Source organism: Emys orbicularis, chromosome 2 (assembly GCF_028017835.1).
Source record: "Emys orbicularis isolate rEmyOrb1 chromosome 2, rEmyOrb1.hap1, whole genome shotgun sequence".
Lineage (NCBI taxonomy): Eukaryota > Metazoa > Chordata > Testudines > Emydidae > Emys > Emys orbicularis.
The window spans coordinates 202,332,339-202,353,189 of record NC_088684.1 but is presented as its reverse complement, the minus strand read 5'-3'; the positions used below and the strand labels follow the sequence as shown (position 1 = coordinate 202,353,189).

General features: G+C 39.0%; 1 protein-coding gene across 2 annotated transcripts in view; it reads left to right on the top strand.

Moving 5' to 3' along the window:
* The window catches only part of POU6F2 (POU class 6 homeobox 2), a 394,378-nt gene that overhangs the window by 310,781 nt on the left and 62,746 nt on the right, over positions 1 to 20,851 (top strand). For both annotated transcript variants that reach the window (XM_065399712.1, XM_065399713.1), the window contains one exon: positions 15,233 to 15,379. In XM_065399712.1, the coding sequence (XP_065255784.1) occupies positions 15,233 to 15,379 (147 nt within the window). The remainder of the gene's footprint in view (positions 1 to 15,232; positions 15,380 to 20,851) is intronic.

The window sequence follows — 20,851 nt, the reverse complement described above, 5'->3', positions numbered from 1 at the left end:
TGTATGGAAAGTTTTTCATATTCACACTTTAAATGTTAATTTTCTAACTATGAATTTTCCTTTTAAATGAACTCAGTGAAAGGCTTGTGTTGCTTTCCCAAATGCCAGTGAGAAGAGACTTATTGCTGTCACAGGCACCAATGAAAAGATGTTTTCATTCTCACTAGTGTAAATTACTGAGAAATGAACTTGTAATTACTGTATAAAGTATTCTGTTTCCAACATGCTTTAATATCTATGAAGTTTGCAGTAGCTATTGTCAAGGAGTCAAATTCCAGCCCACAGTAAGTGGGTGCAATTCTGTTGACTTCCATGCAGTTGCATCTACTTACACTGATCCATGGTTCTTAGAAAGGAAATCAATTTCTAGAGTTTGTGTGTACCATTGAATGGAAGAGCAGAGGGCTACATCTGACTTCAGTTACACTGGTGTAAACCCAGAGTAAGTCTGTTAAGAATTATTCTGGGTTTACACCAGTTTAACTGAGATGAAAATCTGGCCCAGTTAGATATTTGGAGCTGAATTTGTGGCCCTGCTCTATTTCCTTTTGCACCTCTCGTATGGCACAGAGGGAAGGGAAATCTACCATAAAGCCCTGACTGGGGTTACCCCTGTGTGGGGAGGTGTAAAGCTGGCAGAGATGACTCCTGAAGCCATTGGTACAGTGACAATAGCTGGACAACCTGTAATCTTCAACTGGCATATGGTCCCGAGAGGCCAGAGAGAGAATAAGGGAGTCATAACTGGCAATCACCTCTCTCTGCTATGCCAGTGCAAGGTGGGCTCAGCAGAAAACATGGCTCTTAGAGTCATGCAAGAGAAACAACTTTTGTATTAGCTTATAATGTAACTTTTACTTTTCTAAAGATGGATGCTATATAAGAAAACATTAAATCATTGGTTTCCCAGTAATACACCATGTATATAGATCTGCCAGTTCTAGAACTTGGGTCCTCAAGCATCTTGTTATGGGTTGGCTGATGGGCAATGTGGCCTCATGTGGTTGAGAATGTAAAGTTAGTGGGGTTGTGTATGTCACCTGCCTCTTCTTTATTTGTGGCCTCGGTTTCTGTTCTTTGAACAGCATATAAACTGCATCTACATATTAATCAGGAAGATAGTAGACTTTGCTAATCAGTGTTGGGGAAGGGAAGGTAATTAAATGGGAAAAGACTGTACCTGCATTTTCCGTTCAATCAAAATATAGCTAATACTACCACAGTCTTGCAGTGCCAAACCCATCCAATAAGTGATTGTTTAGCCCAATTCCAGGGATCTTCCCTGCAGTTATTGGCTGAAGTTTGAACCTGGTAAAAATGGGTACAGCTCCTTTGAAGTCAACTGAGTTTTGTGTTTGTTAACACTACATCTGAATTTGGCCCCTTCCCTTCTGCAGAAAACTAGAGTTAAGCACTGAAATAGTTTGAGATAAAATCATGGCCAATGGGATTTGGAAAGGGCATTATATGCTCACAATAGGAGTCATTTGCCTTATTTTCAAAACGTTACCTTGAGGTTTTTCCAGGACCGTGTTCTGCTCTCAGTTTGGAGAGTGGAAATGGGTGCATGTACTATATTCTAAGGGAAGCATTTTTACTGTTGTGTATATATAAGTAATGTCTTTTTCTGCCAAAGCCTGCCTTTATTTAGCTCTTGCAAGCATAATTGCAGTGGCCCGAGTTCTTCTATGTCCAGGTTTCTAAGAGTGAAATCCATAGGGAGATAATAACTATTTGTGATATTTATAGGTATAATGCCTCTCAAATATTTTCTTTCTTAAAGGACTAGAATCTGCTTGTGCATGATTCTTTTTAAGGACTAGTCTGTAGGATACTATTCGAATCAAGCCAAAAAACATCCACAAGGATGCAGAAATATGCAGAAGTACACATGGACTGTAAATTAGGGAGAAGTATTTTTGTGGTCCATGTGACAGTGACCCCCTGCTGATACATGTAGTGAGATTCCCCACTGACTTACCCTCCTATCCAACTTGTAAGTTATAGCAGCTTCCCCAGGCTACCTGGAATGTCTAGCCAGGGGGGAAGGATAGCTCAGTGGTTTGCACATTGGCCTGCTAAACCCAGGGTTGTGAGTTTAATCCTTGAGAGGGCCATTTAGGGATCTGGGGCAAAAATCTGTCTGGGGATTGGTCCTGCTTTGAGTAGCAGGTTAGACTAGATGACCTCCTGAGGTCCCTTCCAGCCCTGATATTCTATGATTCATGGCCCTCCTGCCCCAGCCCCACCTCTGGCATTCCCCTCACACCAGTGCTTGCAAAGGGGTCCACAGTGGACAGCCTTTTGGCCCTCTTCTGCAGTGCCTGCCCAAAGGGAATCATTCCCCAACTGGAAATGGGGCTTTTAGAACCCCTTTATGCTGCTCCATCTCTTTTACCCAGCATAAAAGGCACTAGAACAAGGAGGAGTATCTCACCCAATGGGCCTGACTCACGTCTCTCACTGGTTATATAATGGCATATCTTTTTTGACTTCATTGGAATTATTTCTAATTTACACTGACATAAGTGTGAAAAGAGGCTGGTTTTACATTGGGAAAACTTGATTCAAGTAAAACATCAGTGTAATCAGCTGATTCCAGAATTTTAAATGAAAATGCCATCCTATTATATAAAATCTGTAGTATGTATAGGAAGTCAAGGGGCCTGATTCTGATCCCATTTATACCTGTTTAAAGCTAGAGTAACTCTGCTGACTTCATTGGAATTACTCCAGATTTACTCCAGTGTGAGGGAAATCAGAATCAGGCCTCAGAAGCTTGGAACTTATATTATTTTTAGCACAAAAATCCTTTGTTTTGTAACGCACAAAAAGTGCCTGAAGGGACCATAAATATTTTGTGAATCTGGTCAATAGATAAAAGTAGAAAATACTTAGAACATGAAGAAATTCATCTATCTATCTACTGACAGTGCCTTATGGAAGAACAAGAGTCTATATACAATAAGGCAATAATGTGGGATTTAATGAAAAAGTTACAGCTTTTCAGGTTGTTAGCTGAGCTGCTGCAGAAAAAGATGGTAGGTAGTTTTGCACATGTAGCAGAATTTGTTGCGTGAATGTCTGTGAGTAGATCTTCTCTGGTAGTGCACACAGCTGAAATTATTATAAATGATCATTATAATTTCATCCATCTGTGCTGTCAGCCATTAACAAATACAGAATAACTTACGTATTATTTCTGAAGTGCAGACATTGTGTTCGACATCGTACAAGACAGAGAGAGACAAGGGCCCATAATTTGCCATGACTTATACCCCATGTGACTGCCTTAAGATCACAAAAAATAATTTACTTCTGGCATGAAATCATTAGATTTTAAATGTATCCAGTCTGTTTGACTGTCAGCTAAACACAATCAGAAAATAATGCTAGAACAAGCCTCATATTTAGGATACGATCCTGCAAAGACTTATGCACATGATTAACTTTAAGAGTCTTTGCAGGATAGTGGCCTTAGATTGTAAGATCCTTGGAGTAGGGATTTTATGGCAAATTTTCTACAACTCATCCTTGTATGTCATATTTTTGTACTGCTAATAGCAGTTGTTCTTTACCTCAAATGGTAGGGGACTGTGCTTTTGGAGTGAGTGGATCTCAGTTTTATCTGCTTTGTTGCCGTGAAGTTGTGCATGTAGCACAGTGTTAATACTGTAGCAAAGTCCTAGATTGCAACAAACGGTTGCTCTATGTACCTTGAACAGTATTTCCATTTGCTATTGTCAAATTTCATGCTGTACGTGTGACCAAATCATTAGATGGCATTTTAATTTTGCAAATGTAAAATGTATACATATACAGCTTTTAAATTAATTAGGAATTAATATGGCAACACCACATCCTTATGAACACAGATTTAATGCTGTCTTTACTGAACACCTAGATGGCAAACTTAATTTGTCATCAGGTCCAAGACTGCAGGAAAGTAGATGAGAGAAAGGAGATCAGAGTAAAGGAATAAAATGGAGAAAAAGCCCAAGGATAAAACAGTGAATGAAAAAAAGAATGCAGCTCTTAGGGGAGATATGGGGTATAGATACGGTTGTGCAAAAAATATTAAGCTTCTAGGAACACTGATAGAATTAGAATAGCTGGTAAACTGTGTTCTGTGTACCTCTCAAAAGAACATTAACAAAACTCCACCTGGAATTACCTTACTATTAAGGGATGAAACTGAGCCAGCCACAGCCCCGTCCAGCATGCCTAATAGAGCTCTGACTGTGCTGCATCTGTGTCAGGACTTACAGCTCATTTTGGTAGCAGGTTGCTTGCTGACACCAGATCAGATGGAAGTGACTGAGAAGGAGGGTTCTCTGCAGAAACATTTTGTACATGGCTCCATTACAGCATTAACCCTTCGGCATTTCTTCTGTAGAAAATTGTGGTGGGGAAGGTCATTGTCATGATAGATTTACACTCAGTATCCTTTTACATGTACCTTTATGTACTGAGATTGCTGTTGATGAGGATCACATATCCATCCATGTATGTGTGCAGAAGCTGTGGATTTTCTGTGTTATAATTAATCCTGTCTCTGTTCAGGGCATCTTAATATACTCTCCAATATGTGAACACCCTGTATTATAGTTAGAGCCAAACTAAAGCTTCAAGAGGTGGAGGCAACAGGATGTTGCTGAATCTGAGAGGCAGTGGCTGGAGGCATTATACCTGTGTACGGCAGAGGCAATCATGTAATGCCTTTGTTGATATTGGGGGAGAACATGCTTATAGGCCTTCATTGCTCCATCTTTGGAAAACGAGGAGCAGATGTTCCCCAGGCATTATCCAGTGTATAGGAGGCAGAGAAAGGTCATCTACCCACCCCTCTCTATACAACCTTGGCTGAACTAAACAATGGCTGCATCCTGCCTCAGAATATTACTCAGGGAAGGAATTCCCAGCATCCTCGCCTTTCTCCCTGCCTTCACTCAGGTCACATGTTCTGTGGTAGCCACAGCTTGGCTCTTATATGTGTTTAATCAGACTGTGATTTTCATTCACAGGGCTTCGGGCAAACCCTTTTGTCAGTTTTGTTTTGTGTGGGTTCATGCCTCTCAAGTTTTGTTCTGAATTTTGAGATTTGAATGAACCCAAAAATTCAAAGCAAAATTCAGCAGAAATTGAGTTTCAACTGGTTTCCCACCAAACTGCACATTTTCCACCCAAAACCAGAATTTGGAGATAGGCCTTTTAATGTCTTTGACACCAGGTAAAGTTTTTGTTTAATTTTGCTCCTGTGGGTATGTCTTGTGGGCAGCAGCTCAGCACCTGATACTCCTGGGGGAATTCTGCGCCACTGCGCAATGCAGAATTTTGCAGAAATTAGCATTGTGCATGCAGAATTTCCTTTCCCCCCACAGAAATGGGCTGCAGTGCTGCTGGCCACCATTAGGGACTGCTGGACCCGGCAGAGCCCAGCTCGCACATAGAAGACACTACTGTGGGGAGAGGAAGGGAGCTAGAGGGTTCCTGGCAGCTGCAGTTCCCCGCATATCCTGAGGGAAGGAGCGGGTGATGCGCAGGGAACTCCGTGCAAGCCTGGGACTGAGCATCACGCTGTTTCTCCCTCTGGATCCTGGGGGTCTGGGGTGGAAGAGGGTGGGTGTCTGGGCACAGCTGTGCTCTGGGGGGACAGGGGGCAGGTGTCTGGGTAAGGGGGGGCCCCACAGTTGGGATCGGGGGGAGAGGGTATGGGTATCTGGGCCGGGGGACCCCACGGCTGTGTTCTGGGGGGGGGTGTCAGTATCTGGGTTGGGGCCCCATGACTGGGTTCTGGGGGGGAGGGGTTTTGGGTGTATTGGCTGGGGGACCCCGTGGCTGGGCTCGTGGGGGGGGGAAGGGGGTGCGGGTATCTGGGTCGGGGGCCCCTTGACTGGGTTCTGGGGGGGAGGGGTTTTGGGTGTATTGGCTGGGGGGGCACTGTGGCTGGGCTCTAGGGGGCAGGGGTTGTGGGTGTCCGTCCCCCCGGCTTGGCACAGTGCATGGGGGAAGGGGACAGAGAAACAGGAACTAGGTTGTCATAGGGGTTTCGTTAACTCTCTACTCCTGGGGGAATTTTTATGTATCTGTATTGTTACAGACATACTTGCTGACAGGTATTTTGAAATAAATTACCAAAATAATTGAAACTGGCATGATTATGTAGTGTTATTTTGACAAATAAAATTTTCAGAATTTTGCAGAATTTTAAAATATTGTGTGCAGAATTTTTTTTTCTTTTTTGGAGGGGTTGGGGGGGTGCAGAATGTCCCCAGGAGTAACCTGAGAAATTATTCAATTAGAGAGACTGAGTTGCAGATTCCACAAGGAACTGCGTCAAATCCAAAATACACTCCAGCTTTGAGGGAGTAAGGATCTCGAATCAGATGAGAACTTTTTGGTTGGCCCCTATCTTTACCAGTAATTGGCCTACGGGGCACTCAAAACGTATCCCTAGTGTGCTTGAATCTTGTCCCAGGTTTGGCAAAAATAAGTATGTGAATTTTGGTGAACCTGAATTTGGAGCTGAAGCCAGATAAAAGGGACAGATTCCCCACAGCTCTAGTGTTAGAGTGTGATCTTGCTCCTGTTGAAGTCAACAGAAGTTTTCCCATTGGCTTATATGGTAGCAGGTCCATTATGTGAGATTATTACATTATAAAAGTTATATTCCAAGAGTGGAAAAAGTAGCAAAGATCTCATCACATCATCCAGTTTATAATCTTAAACCAGGGCATTGTCTGACTTTCTTGTAGATTTCATTTATACAGGTATGTCCATATAAATTAAATGGAAGTTCTGTCTCTCACTCACACACACACACACACACACACACACACACACACACACACACACGCAAAGGAGAGAAGAATCCTGGATTCTCCATAATATTCTGCTTTGTGAACCAGTCTTCAGTGAAATAGTGCAGAGTGTGTGTGTATTTAAATAATGAGTTGTATTACAAGGCAAAACATTTCAGAAAGATTTACTCAGATATCTAGACATAAAGGATGACATTTTCTCAGTGTGGCCTCTATTTGCATCCACATCGTTTTTGGCACATTATCACTTGTGCCTGCAAATGATCAAATTTACATGTAGACATCCCATTTGTACATTTAAATTAAAGGCAAATAAATGATTTAGATTAAAAGGATTAATTTGTTGTGTCTCTTGTGTGACACCTTGCTACAGCCAGATTGCTGAGACTCGAGTGCCAGCCTCTTATCCAGGAGGACAGATGGCAATTTCCTTTTGATGAGGATTCATTTTTTGGTAACAAGGGAGCCCTATGGTAACCATTTTTCTTGAGTAGAAAGAATCTTTCAGAAGCTTGATAAATCATTCTAAAATAGACCAGCTTAGGAATCAAGGAACTGCAGTAAGTTGAATTCAAGTGATTCTACCCTCTTCAGAAAGTTTAGGAGATTCCCTTAGCATATATTCCTACTATGTATGTCAACTACTTCAGAAAAGTATAGAATTGTGGTACGTATCTTGGTCCTAATGCTCTCACTAATACTGGTGTAAATAAGCAGTCATTCCGTTGTAGTCAGTGGAATTACACTGGTGTAAAAACCCCTGTAAGTCAAGGGAGAGTCAGACTTCTTATGTTTACAGTAAGTTTATGCCACATGTAAGGATGAAATTTGGTTTTGAAGAGAGTGGTTAACCTTAAAGGGCCAGATCCTTAACTGGGGTAAAGAATGCAGCTCTAGTAACATAAATGGAACCACACCAGTTTACCCCGATGAAGGTTTGGCCTGTAACAAATAAGTAAATTTAGACATCCAGGAACTTACATTATTGGAGGTAGGTGCCCAATGTTGTCATTTTAAGGCATTCTGTCAGCTACTATTCCTAACTGCTTTCTTACTCTTTCAGTATCCATGTAGCTGCCTGAAGATATATATTTACTTTCTTTTCTAGTTTCATTCTTTTCTATTTGTCAAACATAAGGCGTAGTCAGTCCTGAGAGGGGCCGAGGACCCTCAGCTCGCCTTGCAGGACTGGATTCAAATAGTATTCCTCTTTCCAATCCCCCTTCTCCTCTTTTCTCTTCTATGTTAAAGAAGCAGAGATCAACGTGGCTGGAATGGCGTCCATTCACTTCCCTGTTCATGCACATCTTCATCATTCATATCTATAATAGGGTGAAGAGCTGTGGGAATGGTGCCTGTTGTTTAACTGCTTTGCTGTTGATATCACATACACAGCTTTTTTGATAGCATAAACTCAGGTGGTGGATTTGGGGTTATGGTTCCAATTTGACCACATTAGACATTCTACACCTTGTTTATAAAGATAGTTTGGTCATTTTTGAGGCATACTCCAATGTCCATGCTGCATAAGTGATACCAGGATGCACATGAGAGCTGTGTTCTCTCCAGCACCTCAGGTCGTGTCGCTTTGCATTGAATCAAGTCATGTCACATCAGCAATACCACTATCAGTACTTATTCCTGATAGGCAATTCAGCGTAGATTTGGACAGCAAATATCCCAGCCACAATAATTGTATATAATGAGCAGATTAAGTATCTGTGAAAACCAGATATTTTAAAGGTCCCTAGCAAGTCTGTGCCTTCAGATATTTCAATACCCAATCTCTACCATTTATGCTATTGCATATATCTGAATGTGTATTTACATATACATATTTTATAGATATGTGCATATGTTTAAATGTCTGTTTTGCCTGTACAGAATTGTTGCTGTCTACAGTAACTTGAAAATACAAATTCAAACAATTTTAAAATGTATATGTTTCCCTTGATGGACTTTATATAAATATATAGTATAGTTATAGGCCTATCATGTAAATCTTTATTCAGACATTTTTAAAAATAACAAGTGTTGACAGATTGTTTTCAGATTTGGGTGGGAAAAAGGTTTGCTTCCAACATTTACCTAGCAAGAGTTTATCTTCAAAGAGTAGTGCAAATTTAAATTGTATGACAACCTTTTTATTAGACAGTCTACACCATTGTTCATTTAGAAACATAAAATGTTGTAATTATCCCATTATACAAAATCCAAGAAAGGATTTTTTAAAAAGAACAAAAATAGCTTCCACTGACTTTGCTAGGATTTAAAATGTACAGGGGTCCCAAATGTCAGACTAGAGTATCTTTTTGTACATTTAATTTATTTTATTTAATTAATTAGATTTACATATTGTGCTGATCAATAATTTTCTCTTGAGGTCAGTGTATCTATATACACACAACACCTCTGAAAATGAGGCTACTTTTGTTTAGGAGCCAAAAGGTGAAGTAAGCTTTGGCACCCAGGTTTGAAATGTATGATTGTAAAACTCTACAAATGCTGAGTGTTGCTATTATTAATTATTAATTATTATTATTTCTACAAAAATTTATCTGGAGCTCATCCCTGTGACACTGAGGTGCCTCACAAGGACTAAGCTGAGACAACCTATAGTGTCTTTCTGAGATTCTATCAGAGATTTTTAGATTTTACAGGGAGCCAGGTTGCAAAGTATTAGTGCCACGTATATTAAAAAAAATTTAAAAATATAAATCTATGCTCTAGTCAGATATTTGGGAGCAGAGTCAATGGAAGTCACACAACTTCAAAGGAAGTGGCAGCTGCTCAGTACCTCTGCGAATCAGGTTACTTTTATTTAGGAGCCTAACATCAAAGGTATGTCTACACAGCATTTTGGAGCAAGCATGAGCAAGCCTCCCAGCCTGGGTTGACACACCCGGGCTAGCAAGGCTCACGCTAGTGCTCTAAAAATAGCGGACTAGACAGTGCTTTGAAGTTGTGGATTGGACTGGAGCTCAGGCTCTGAAGCCACCCCTCTACCTAGGCTTCAGAGGTTTGAAAAATCTTGTCCTACCTGTTTAAGGTATTTGAGGATATATGAATAATGATATCGTTACTATAAATGTGTGAGTTATTATTAAAGATATACTGATTAGTAAAGCAATGATGATGTGGGTAATAACAATAATGAAGACAGCAGCAGAACTTCCATAAAAAGGCCATGCCAACCCTAAAACAAACTCTTCCCATTCATCTGTTCCATAACCCAGTCAACCCTAATCAAACCCTTTCTTACATCCTTCCCCTAGAAAAAAAAAAAAACATGGGAAAATAGGTGAGTCTTTCAGTGTGTTCTCAAGGTCACAAAAAATTTCTGAGCCCTGGCATAAAATGCAAATGGCCTTCAGCTATGGCAGTGCTACAAGAGCAGGCGTCATTGTAATAAACTAGTGATGGCCTTGAGCCAGAAATTTCAGTTCCACATTCAAACTTCTTGACAGTACAGATAGGAGTCTGCCACAAAGTTCTTACTGAGAGTCATTTCTGAACTCATCCCAAGCTCTGGGGATGTTCAGATCCACGATTTGGTTGGGTACCATCTCTCTAATAAAGCAAGGATTGTTCATTATTTTAAATAAATACCTTTCAGTGGTTGGATATTTTATTGCCAGATGCACTTTACTGGCAAAATTGCATGTGAATGTACCAGATCAAGGTTACATCATTGGCTATCAGGCCTATGAAGTTTCTACGGTAATTTCAGTTTTAGGTAGTGACCAGAAATGTGAGCGTTTAAAAAGCCCACCTAGCAAACAAGCAGGCTTTTGTAGCATAACCATTCAAGCTGTTACTTTATAATGTACCCACTCCTTCAATGCTGCATTCAGGTGAAGTCTCCTCACCCTTCACCCTTTTCTACAAATATGTTGAAAAACCCAAAAGTCCTTATTCTCCTCATCTATTGATATTACATAAAGTGATCATACGATAAAGTTGACAGGCCTAGTTTTTGATACTATGCCTCAGTGTCCTGAAATGTCTTGGTTTTTCGTTTCATTAATCAAACTATTTGCATTCATCTTAATATTTGTTAAAGAGGCATTGCTTTACTTAGTAGAATTTCACCTTTGTTTACCAGTGCAGTGGAATGAGCGTACACTATGATGAACACTTTGGAGTGAAAAGAAAAGTCAAATGAGTGTACATGCTATCACAACTGATATTTTGCTCAATGTAAATAAAAACACTTGCTCAGTTTTTCTTGATAAATTCATTCAGACACCACATTACTGGAAAAAATACTCCATCACAGGGAATATGCACATGTTGCCACCACAAGGAGTAGGCACGTGTTGCTGTTGAGTAAGAAGCTGGTGCTAACAACACCAGCACATATTTTTTTAAATGCACTTTTTAATGAGTATTTCCAAACACTACAAAATGTACTGCAGAAGAGTACCAGTTTTTGATTTTGAAATTACAGTTTACTCTCTTAATTTTACAGCATTCTTTTAATAATGTAGTTCCATTAACTTCAGTGGAGTAACTCCTGATTTACCCTAGTGTAAGAGAGCTCAGAATCAGATCCATAGACTTTTCTTTCTGAGAGGTTGGGACATTGGGAAAATGTATTGAAGCAACTCAGATACTACAGGGCTCCTCCTCATAAGAACTTCAAGATAATTTCATTAACAGGCACTGAGGCACTCTTGAGAAATTAGGCCTGTCATTTTAAAGTAAGCTCTCCATGACCTGCTGCTACAGCTGCTGCTTTGAGTAGAAGCAGAAACTCAGGCACTGGAAGTGACAGCTCTGAAGAGCCTCAGCATTCTAAATTAAAACACTATTTAAAAACTGAAACTAATACTGAAGAGTCCTTTAATGGGATCTTTCATAATATATTTCTATCAATAAGTGCTCCCAAGTGCTAACGTCTGCATTCAGAAATAGCAGAAATCTCTCAAGCCGGAGTTGGAAGAGGCTAATGGGTGTTATTTTAAAATTAGAGCAAGGTATAATATGTCAGATGCTATCCTGTTGTCCAAATAATTAGGATAAACTTGAGTCCTCCATCCCCAATTTGCATCAAAGTTTAGAAGGAATCCGTTTGTGAAAGTTTGAATCTCCCATCAACAGCTTGCAACAGCTCCTGAAAATATTCAAAAGAAAATCTATTATTTTAAAATCTGATTTAGGGGCAGGTTGGGATATTCTTATTCACATTTGGTAGAACCTTATAAAGCTGGTCCGAAAGCAGATTTTCCATCCTGTGGAAACAAAATGAGGTTTTGGAATTTGTTGCCATTCCCATCAAGACAAAACAAGAGACCTTTTGAAATGTTTCACAAAAAACAAGACCGAGCCCCCCCCCCCCCCCCCAATAGCCTGGTGATTAGGGTACTCCCTTGAGAATGTGGGAGACCCAAATTCAAATCCCTGCTCTGCCTGATTTGAAGCATGGACTTGAACCTCCCACATCCCAGGCAAGTAGGCCAACCTTTTGGGAAAGACAAACAGACCTTTATCTATTCCCCTTCCCATGAAAACTTGGTTTTGATGAAGCAGCATTTATCATGGTCTCCCCACTTACTTATCCAACTTCTCCACCATTATCACACCATTATCTACAGGGCAGGCACAAAGATTTGGATTGATCCTTAGGGGTAAAGCTAAATGAAACAGGCACATTATTCTATTGTATTATGTGTCTCAGAACATTACAAAGTATAGCTGCTCCAAATACGGTATCAGTCTTCTATATTCTGCCACAGGTGTCATGGTCCCAGCATGGACTGATTGGAGGCGAGAGTTGACATATTGTCTCTCATTCAGTATCAGAAGTTTGACTCTTGCGTCCAATAGCTCCATGATGCCAGCCCCCATCGCCCACTTGTTAAATTTTCAAACAAGCAACTTTGTGTTTTCTCCTTTGCTACCCCTCTCACATGGGATGTGCTTCTGTAAACATGCACAACACCAACTCATTATCCACCTTCAAATGTCTCCTTAAAACTCTCCTGTGGTGTGCTGAGGACCACTGCCTGACATCCTGAGCAATATTGTCTTATTGTTGCCTTGTACTCCCCCATCGAGCTGTCTGTAGCCATGTGTTGTCTTTTGTCTTATACTTAGATTGTAAACTCTTTGGGGGCAGGGATTGTTTTTCTTTCTATGTTTGTACAGTGCCTAGTACAATGGGATCCTTGTCCAGGGCTGGGGTTCCTAGGCTCTACGATAATATGAATCATAATAAATAACCTACTTTTCTATCTCTGCATTCTCAGATGAGGATGAGAAAATGTAAAAGTGAATAAATATAATTTACTAAAGTAGGCAAGTTGTCTATATTCTGCTCCCACATCTGTGGAAATTATTTTAAAAAATGAAACGATATATCCTCAATGCTGATAAGAAACTTCATTATACATACTTTTAACCCACCGCATAATGGATTAAGGCCTCATGTGAGACATCGGCGGAATTTAGCTCAGTGTTCATAGCAGCGGTATTCCAGCTGTTTGAGAGATTTTTTTTTTTTTTACTCCAGGTAGGATGGTAAAAAACCCAATTCTATATCCCTTTTACTTCCTGAACATATTTTTGGGGCACATATCTAGGACCAGAATAGATCGTGTACTTGTTGTTACAAAGGGTTTTTGTTTTGTTTTGTTTTGAATAAACCTTATTCAAATATACATAAAAACAGAATGAAGGCTAAACAGGATTTATCATCATACATTTTCTCATCTATGGCATTTTCTGTTCAACCCACTAGAACAGTTTGGAGGCTGTGTAACTGGGTGTCTCTTCAGAATTGGGGAGGAGAAGGGGATTCCAGTCTTGGGCTCTAAACAAACAAATAAGGCTCAGGTCCATGCAGGGGTGCTGGAACAATGTGTGTAGTGGGGATGCTGAAAGCCATTGAACCAAACTGTAAACTCTGTATATAATGGAAACCACATCAAGCCACGGGCTGTTGCTGTACCCCCAGCATCCCTAGTTCCAGCACCTACGGGTCCGTGCCCTGACCTCTTTTTGCCACCTTTTCCAAGATCATTTTCTTCACCTCCTTCCCACAGTACAGTACAGCCTACCCAATCCCTTATGCTTCTTCCCTATGCCTGAAGGAATTTAACACCATCAGGGTATCTTCCCTCTTGGTGCAGAGTGAATCCCCCTTCCCTTCTTGTAGATCACCCATCATCATAGTGTACCACGCTCTTTTATGTCTATCTTAACAATACCCCTGTGAGATAGGGAAGTGCTATTGTCCCCATTTTCCAGATGGGGATTGAAGAACTGAGAAGCTGAGTGACTTGCCCGAGGCTGTGGCAGAGCAAGAAATTGAACGTGGGTCTCCCAAGTTCTAGGCTAACACCTGAACCAGCTGTTCATCTGGTTCAGAGATGTTCCATTCCAGAAAGCATGTCTCTGACAGATACCGTCTAATCTCTTGTACCAGTCTGTTTCTCCAACAATTCTTCATCGCCAGAAAGTTCCCTAGCACTTGTGGCTTGGTTTATACGACTAGTACCAGTCTCCCATAGGACATCTGAATCCCCAGTGAGACACTTTCCTCTGTATTTAAACATGTAATTGTTCTTTTACAAACCCAAGTGTTGCTTAGAGTGTCCTTATGTGGGATTTGGACATCCTATTGAGATGACCGTTTGAAAATTGGTCCATCAGTGAAAATGTTTTATGCATGCTATGTTGTATATTGAGCATGTCATTATGGCAGAAGAAGTGAAACATGCCGACAGCTGGAGAATTGTACGTGAACCCTGGAATTAATTATTCACAGGCAAAAACAAATAACTATATCAGTACATTTTCCATGGTTTTGCAAATAGAAAGCTGTGGAGATGGTTATTCATTTTCAGTTGACATCCATTTAACTTAATCATAGGGTCAAGTTCCAGACTGTGATTTGTGTTTGTGTTGACACATATTCCTTGAATGTATAAACCGGTAGAAGCAGCGAGTTTTTCTCATATTTGGGTTCAATAGTTGAGCTGAAGTAACATTAAGCAAGAAGATTTCTTTCTAATCTTAATGGCCAAACTTAAGGTCTGAGCCCATTCCCTTTAAAGTCAAAGACTGAACTTTCATTGACTTCACATAGATGCAAGATTCGGGTACCTAGATTATGCACCTAAGAAGGAAATACAAGCATAACTCTGAACAATAAGACAATTGTGTTCTTCAGGACAATGGAATTTCCTCTGGGATTCTTAGATACATTCATTGTCAAAGGAACCAGTGCATCAGAAATAAAAACCTCTCTGAAGAAGTGCTTAAGCTCTAGGGATAAACTGGAGTATTCCCCTATGTTAGTACTGTAGCATTTATATATTCATTTAGCGCTGTGTTTTGTGTGCTTCCTCGCTCATCAGTGGTTTTATCGTGATCTTTTTTTTTTTTTTTTTTTTTTTTTTTTTCAGCTGGTTAATAATCCACTGGCAAGTCAAGCAGCAGCGGCTGCAGCAGCAGCAGCCATGGGCTCAATAGCAAGCTCACAGGCCTTTGGCAATGCACTCTCCAGTCTTCAAGGGGTCACAGGTCAACTAGTCACTAATGCACAAGGACAGGTGAGTGGAAGATGGAGAAAACGGTGAATTCTTATGGCAGATTGATCTTTGGATAAAAATGAATTTCTTTTGCATGACAGCAATTTGTAAGTGCACATATTGAGGATAAATAAATAATGTTTACCAGGAAAGGTAAGAAATAGAAATGTTTAGGACTGGGGGCGGGATGGTGTTAGAATGGGGAATTTGTTTTTTAAACTGAAAATGGTTTCGCTTTTGCTTTTCTAATACAATCTTGGGAAGAGATTACAAGAATGTAACAATGTGGTATTTTAAGTGTGCAGATTGTTGCTGCGTCTCACTTTGCTAATTCAAGAACCTGATAATTCTCACCAAAAAACCAGCAGTCACTCCCCATTTCTAAGCACAGATTTAATAACAGAAATCTACACTGAAGTCTTATAGTACCAAGACTGCATTATTTTTATAAACTATACCATTTATTAGTATGCAATAAAGTGTTCATAAAATATACCACATTAGTCAAAATAAATTAACAAAGCATATTTTGTAATACAGTATCTTTGATTTAATATGATTATTTGCTCACTGTTTATTAAAGCACAAAATTTAGCAACCTATAATGGATCTGCCAGTCATTAGTGCAAATTCAAGAGGCTCTGTTGTCTTTTAAAAGCCTTTTAATACTGTCTTTTAAACACAATAATTTGTACATTTTTGAGATGTCTAAAAGGGAAGTTTCATCATATCATGCTTATTTACAGAGTTGCTTATTTGTCTTAACTGAAGCTGATATCATTCTGGTCCTGCAATATGGCCCCAGTTCAGAAAGGTATGCACCTAACTTTAAGCACATGAGTGATCTCATTGACTTCATGTTCTTAAGTACCTTCCTGAATCATGATCATTGACTGGCTTTATCCTCTCATCTGTCAGTAACAAAAGTAATATGACTATTTGTTTCGCGGCAAATAGTATTATAATAGAATCATTATAATAAGTGTAATAATATAGTTTAAGATTACTACTGCTAACTTGGTACTCTATACCAAAAAACAAACCTGTTATTAGAAGAGATACTACTACAATGAAAAATTCAAGCTGATTCCAGACACTTCAGTAGATGTTTGATGGACTGGTACAGCCCTGGATATCAGTGATTATAAAGTTTCATTCTACAGTTCTTGACTTACAATTCAAAAAAGCACAAATTGTAAGTTCTTCTTTTCTTCCTCATAATTTTATGTCACTGAGTTTTTTTACTAGAGACAAAGGTTACATTTTTTTCTGATCAGTAAAACAAAACAAAAACGGTATCCTCAAACTTTATAGGGATTTTTTTTTACATAAAACATAAACAAAGATGCATCCTGAGCTTCAGTCTCCCCATCTAAGTCCCAGAAAAAATGCTGACCTTGTTATATTTACTGGGTGGGTGCAGAATTGTTCCATCACTACCCCGAGGGTTGAACGATGGAGCTTGTCAAAGTGAGGCCTTATCTAATGAATCATCTTATCGCAGGTGCACACCACACATATTAAAGGAGGATTGTATGAACAATGTGCCCTCTACAATAACCTTTCAATGTCTACTTTAACCCTTGTTTCAATCCCTTTTCATCAAAGGATCATTTTATGCAGCCAGCTTTAAATGGAGGCTCTCAAAAGCCTATTAAGATTTCTGGAGGCATGGGGTATTGGTATGGAAGAAAAGTTGGTTATAATACCTATAATTCATAGTCAGATCACCTCCATCTAGAAGGTCTGCTTCTTTATATCTGTGCTCCAGAAATAGTGCATATCCTTCTCTCACAAGAGACACTTGGCTCCTAAGATGTAAATTGTAAGAGTTGAAGATATACATCCATGTCAGTTTTTCAGTAGTTTTTTCTTACTTATTCTCTCCAGAAAACATGTAAGTGAAATATATACGTAAGTCGGGTGCTTAATGAATTAGTATAATGAATATACCAATGAATGAAACTATAGTCAATTGGGCCAGGGTACTGCTAGTTACTCTACAGGTAAAGTAAAATCTAATAATTCCACAGGTTTCAGAGAAAGAGGGGGGCTCAGAAAAAGAGTCTTTTTCTCTATTGTTAAATAAAAGTACAGTGTATTTCTGTCTATTCAGCTTTTGGGGGCAGGGACTGTCTTTTTGTTATGTGTCTGTAGAGTGCTTAGCACAATAGGGATTTGGCTCCTGGCTGGGGTTCCCAGGCACTATCACAATGTAAATAAATAATAATCATGATAATAATAAAAATAATAAGTGTTTTCTATAGCAGCCATCTCTATAATAGTCTATGGCTCATAGCATGCTTCTGAAGCTATCCGTCCATGTAACAGGCATATCGCATTTTAGACAGAGGAGTCCTGTTGAGTCTGCCCTTGCCAATTAATACAATTCTAGCAAAGCAGCAAAAATGGTGGGTCTGACTTTTAAAACTTAATCCATAAGTGAGTAGTGGGTTTGGGTACCTCTGCTTTTTTGAGTGCTCAACCTGAGACCCTTTAAGGGGGTCTGACTTTCAGAAAGTCCTGAGCACTTGCCCTCTGAAAATCAGGCTCCTTCAAAGAATCTCAAGTTTGGAACCACAAATCACTAGTCATCTCTGGAAAGTTAGGCTCAGGTGATTTACCATTTGTATTTGCAAACATAGTAATTGTAGACACCTTCTTCTTTTTTTTTTTTTTTTTTTTTTTTTTTTTTTTTAATTAAAGATTTAGGTCTTGTATAATTGTCTGTCTGTTGGCTAAATATATGGTGATCCTTAATCCCTTGTAACACAGTGACATAATATAGGTCAAATCTGAGATCCTATTGCAAATCTAGGGGAAATTACCTTTTGGGTGACATATGACTTGACCTTCAACTCCAACCATTTTTATGTTCAGAGTGTCCAGATTATACAAGTGTGACAACATGTTATGTAGCAAATTTGTATTGGTTTAATTTTGGACTTTAAAAATGATGGTATGATTTCTTTTCTTATGTCACTACTACTCATTTGAGAAGCCTGAGTTTTTCACAACCAAGATATCAGAAGAGATCTTATCATTTGGATAACAAATTTACATCACCTGATTAGTTTGTTATAGTGTAAGTGGAAAAATCTATGTTAATTGTCTATATTCACAGGCAAATTAGGTTACTCTGTCTTCAAAGTTAAGAAGTCCATTTGTACAACAGCGCTGGGCTTCTGGCACCACTTTTGCACTTGGAATTATTTCAGATGCAGAAAAATAGAATATTTTTATTACTCTATTGAATGTAGAAGAAAGCATAGACATTTTATGTTTTAGCTGTTGGTATTAATATTTTGGAAGGAGGTAATGCCCATTGAATCCCTAGTTTTTAAATCACTACAGATTCGAAAGCATGCTTTATGGTGATGGTTACTACAAAGGCTACCCCCAGCCCAGTTTTCTACTTGACTAAAATATACAGCCATATTCTACCCTCAATTACACTCATGCAATCCTGTTGACTTCAGCAGGGTTTACATGGGTTTGAAGTGAGGGTGAAATGCAACTTAGGAAGTTCAGTCATTTTATAATAAGGGCAAGAGCTTTTTAAGAAGAAAAATACTAATTTTGTCAACCTGAGGGATTGTAAAATAGAAATGACACCAGAGAGTGGAAGAACATAGCATGTTAAAAAAGTGAAATCTAATAACTTTATAAAACTGTGTTGTGATGAGGAGAGAACAAAACCACCTGATTTTCCTTTTTTGACATTAATGTGAAAATAATGTCAGTGTTAATATACATGAATAATGAACATGTTAATTATACAGTGGATTTAAAGAATGATATCAGTATCATCTAAGAATACCATCTAAAGAACTCAATCTACTTGAACATTTGCCTAACTCCCTGGATATGAAAACCTTCCACATATAGAGAACCTTGGGTGCAGTCCACAGAGATTAACACACATAACTATCTGTACAGCTTTTTAATCTGCAATTAGTTTGCAAAACTAAACAGAGAGAGTGGCATTGTTGATCCAATTCGATAATAGATGTACTTTGGTTCTCATTATTCTGATGAGAGGGCACACATTTGCTCTTTGAGCTTCTTGATAGTAAATGGTGCTAATGAGGCCTGATGGATTCTCTGCTCCTAACAAGGCTCTCAGCAGTGAGAGTGATTACAATGGAGATAGATTTGATGGGATGCGCTCGCTTTTGTAGTGTCTCAGCTGCTGACACTCTACGACATAATCAGGTCACAGAGGCGGTCACAGCCATCAGCGAAAGCCATAGCTCTATCCCTCATTATTAAAGTGCATTATTCAGTTCCAGGCCTTCACAATACACCCAAGGGCCCCCCCCCCCTTTTTTTTTTTTTTTAAGCATCAGCTCTCAGATACAAGGGTTAATAAAATAAAATACTTCATCAGCTAAAAAAGTAATAAATTAAAGAAATGGAAATAAAGCATTCCCTTTCAAATTCATTGAAGAGTCACAATTAAATAAGCTGGGGAATTTTCGTCACCCTGTGACGTATATGGTACAATGTAATATTCCATGAGCAATAAAAACTGGGGACAGGATTCCAGGGTAGGATTGTGACTCTTTTTGTAGATTGATTTTCTAAATACTAAAGTATCTCCCATTCAAAAAGAAATCTCTCTCAGTGCAGCCACTTTTTATGTATGTATTTTTGTTATTTTCATGTTCTTTTGTAACTCTTCTTTTCCTTGGTGTGGCAAGCACTTGCCTATAAACTAAGTTTACAAGTGACATTTTTGATGGCTCTCTTGTCTTCTTAAAAGTTTGAGGATTGTAGAGGCATCAAATTAATGTATTTAGTCCAAAACTGGATTGTAAATTATAAGACACAATGTTATAATTGTTCTATTTCTGTAAAACCATACAATGCCCTTCTTTTGAAGAATGCAATATCTGCAGCAAGATATGCTACAATGTAATTGCAGCATTTTATTCCTATTCTAGATATATGCCCTATGGATGCCTCTAAATTGTAGATCCTGTCTATGCAAAGAAGTTGCACCAGCTTAATATGAGGTGTGATTTCAAACCAGTTTAGTTAAACTGGTGCAAAAGTCCTAGTGGACATTCTTATTTTGGTTTAAATCAGGTTTATTTTGGTTTGATTTACGTTGATTAAGCTAAAGTGTAATAAGCCACTCTTAAATCGAAATAAGAGTGTCCACACAGCAGTTTAAACTGGTTTAAAATTAAATTAAAATAATGTAACTTAACATCTGTGAGTAGACAAAACTTGAATGACTAATGCATATCTTTTTCTTAGTAAACAATATTTTTTTTGTTCATCTCGTTCATGTCTGACAAACGATACAAAGGATTTTTCCATTCTCTTACCTTTAGAGTATGATACAACCAGCCAGTGAGCAGATGTGCAAGGGCCTGGTGAAAATGACAGTCCTCGTGCTTACATCAGTGCAAGGACTATGCAGTGCTAGTACTTTTCGTATCACTAGCTATCTCAAGGAAGTTTGGAAGAAGCTGGGCCATGGCC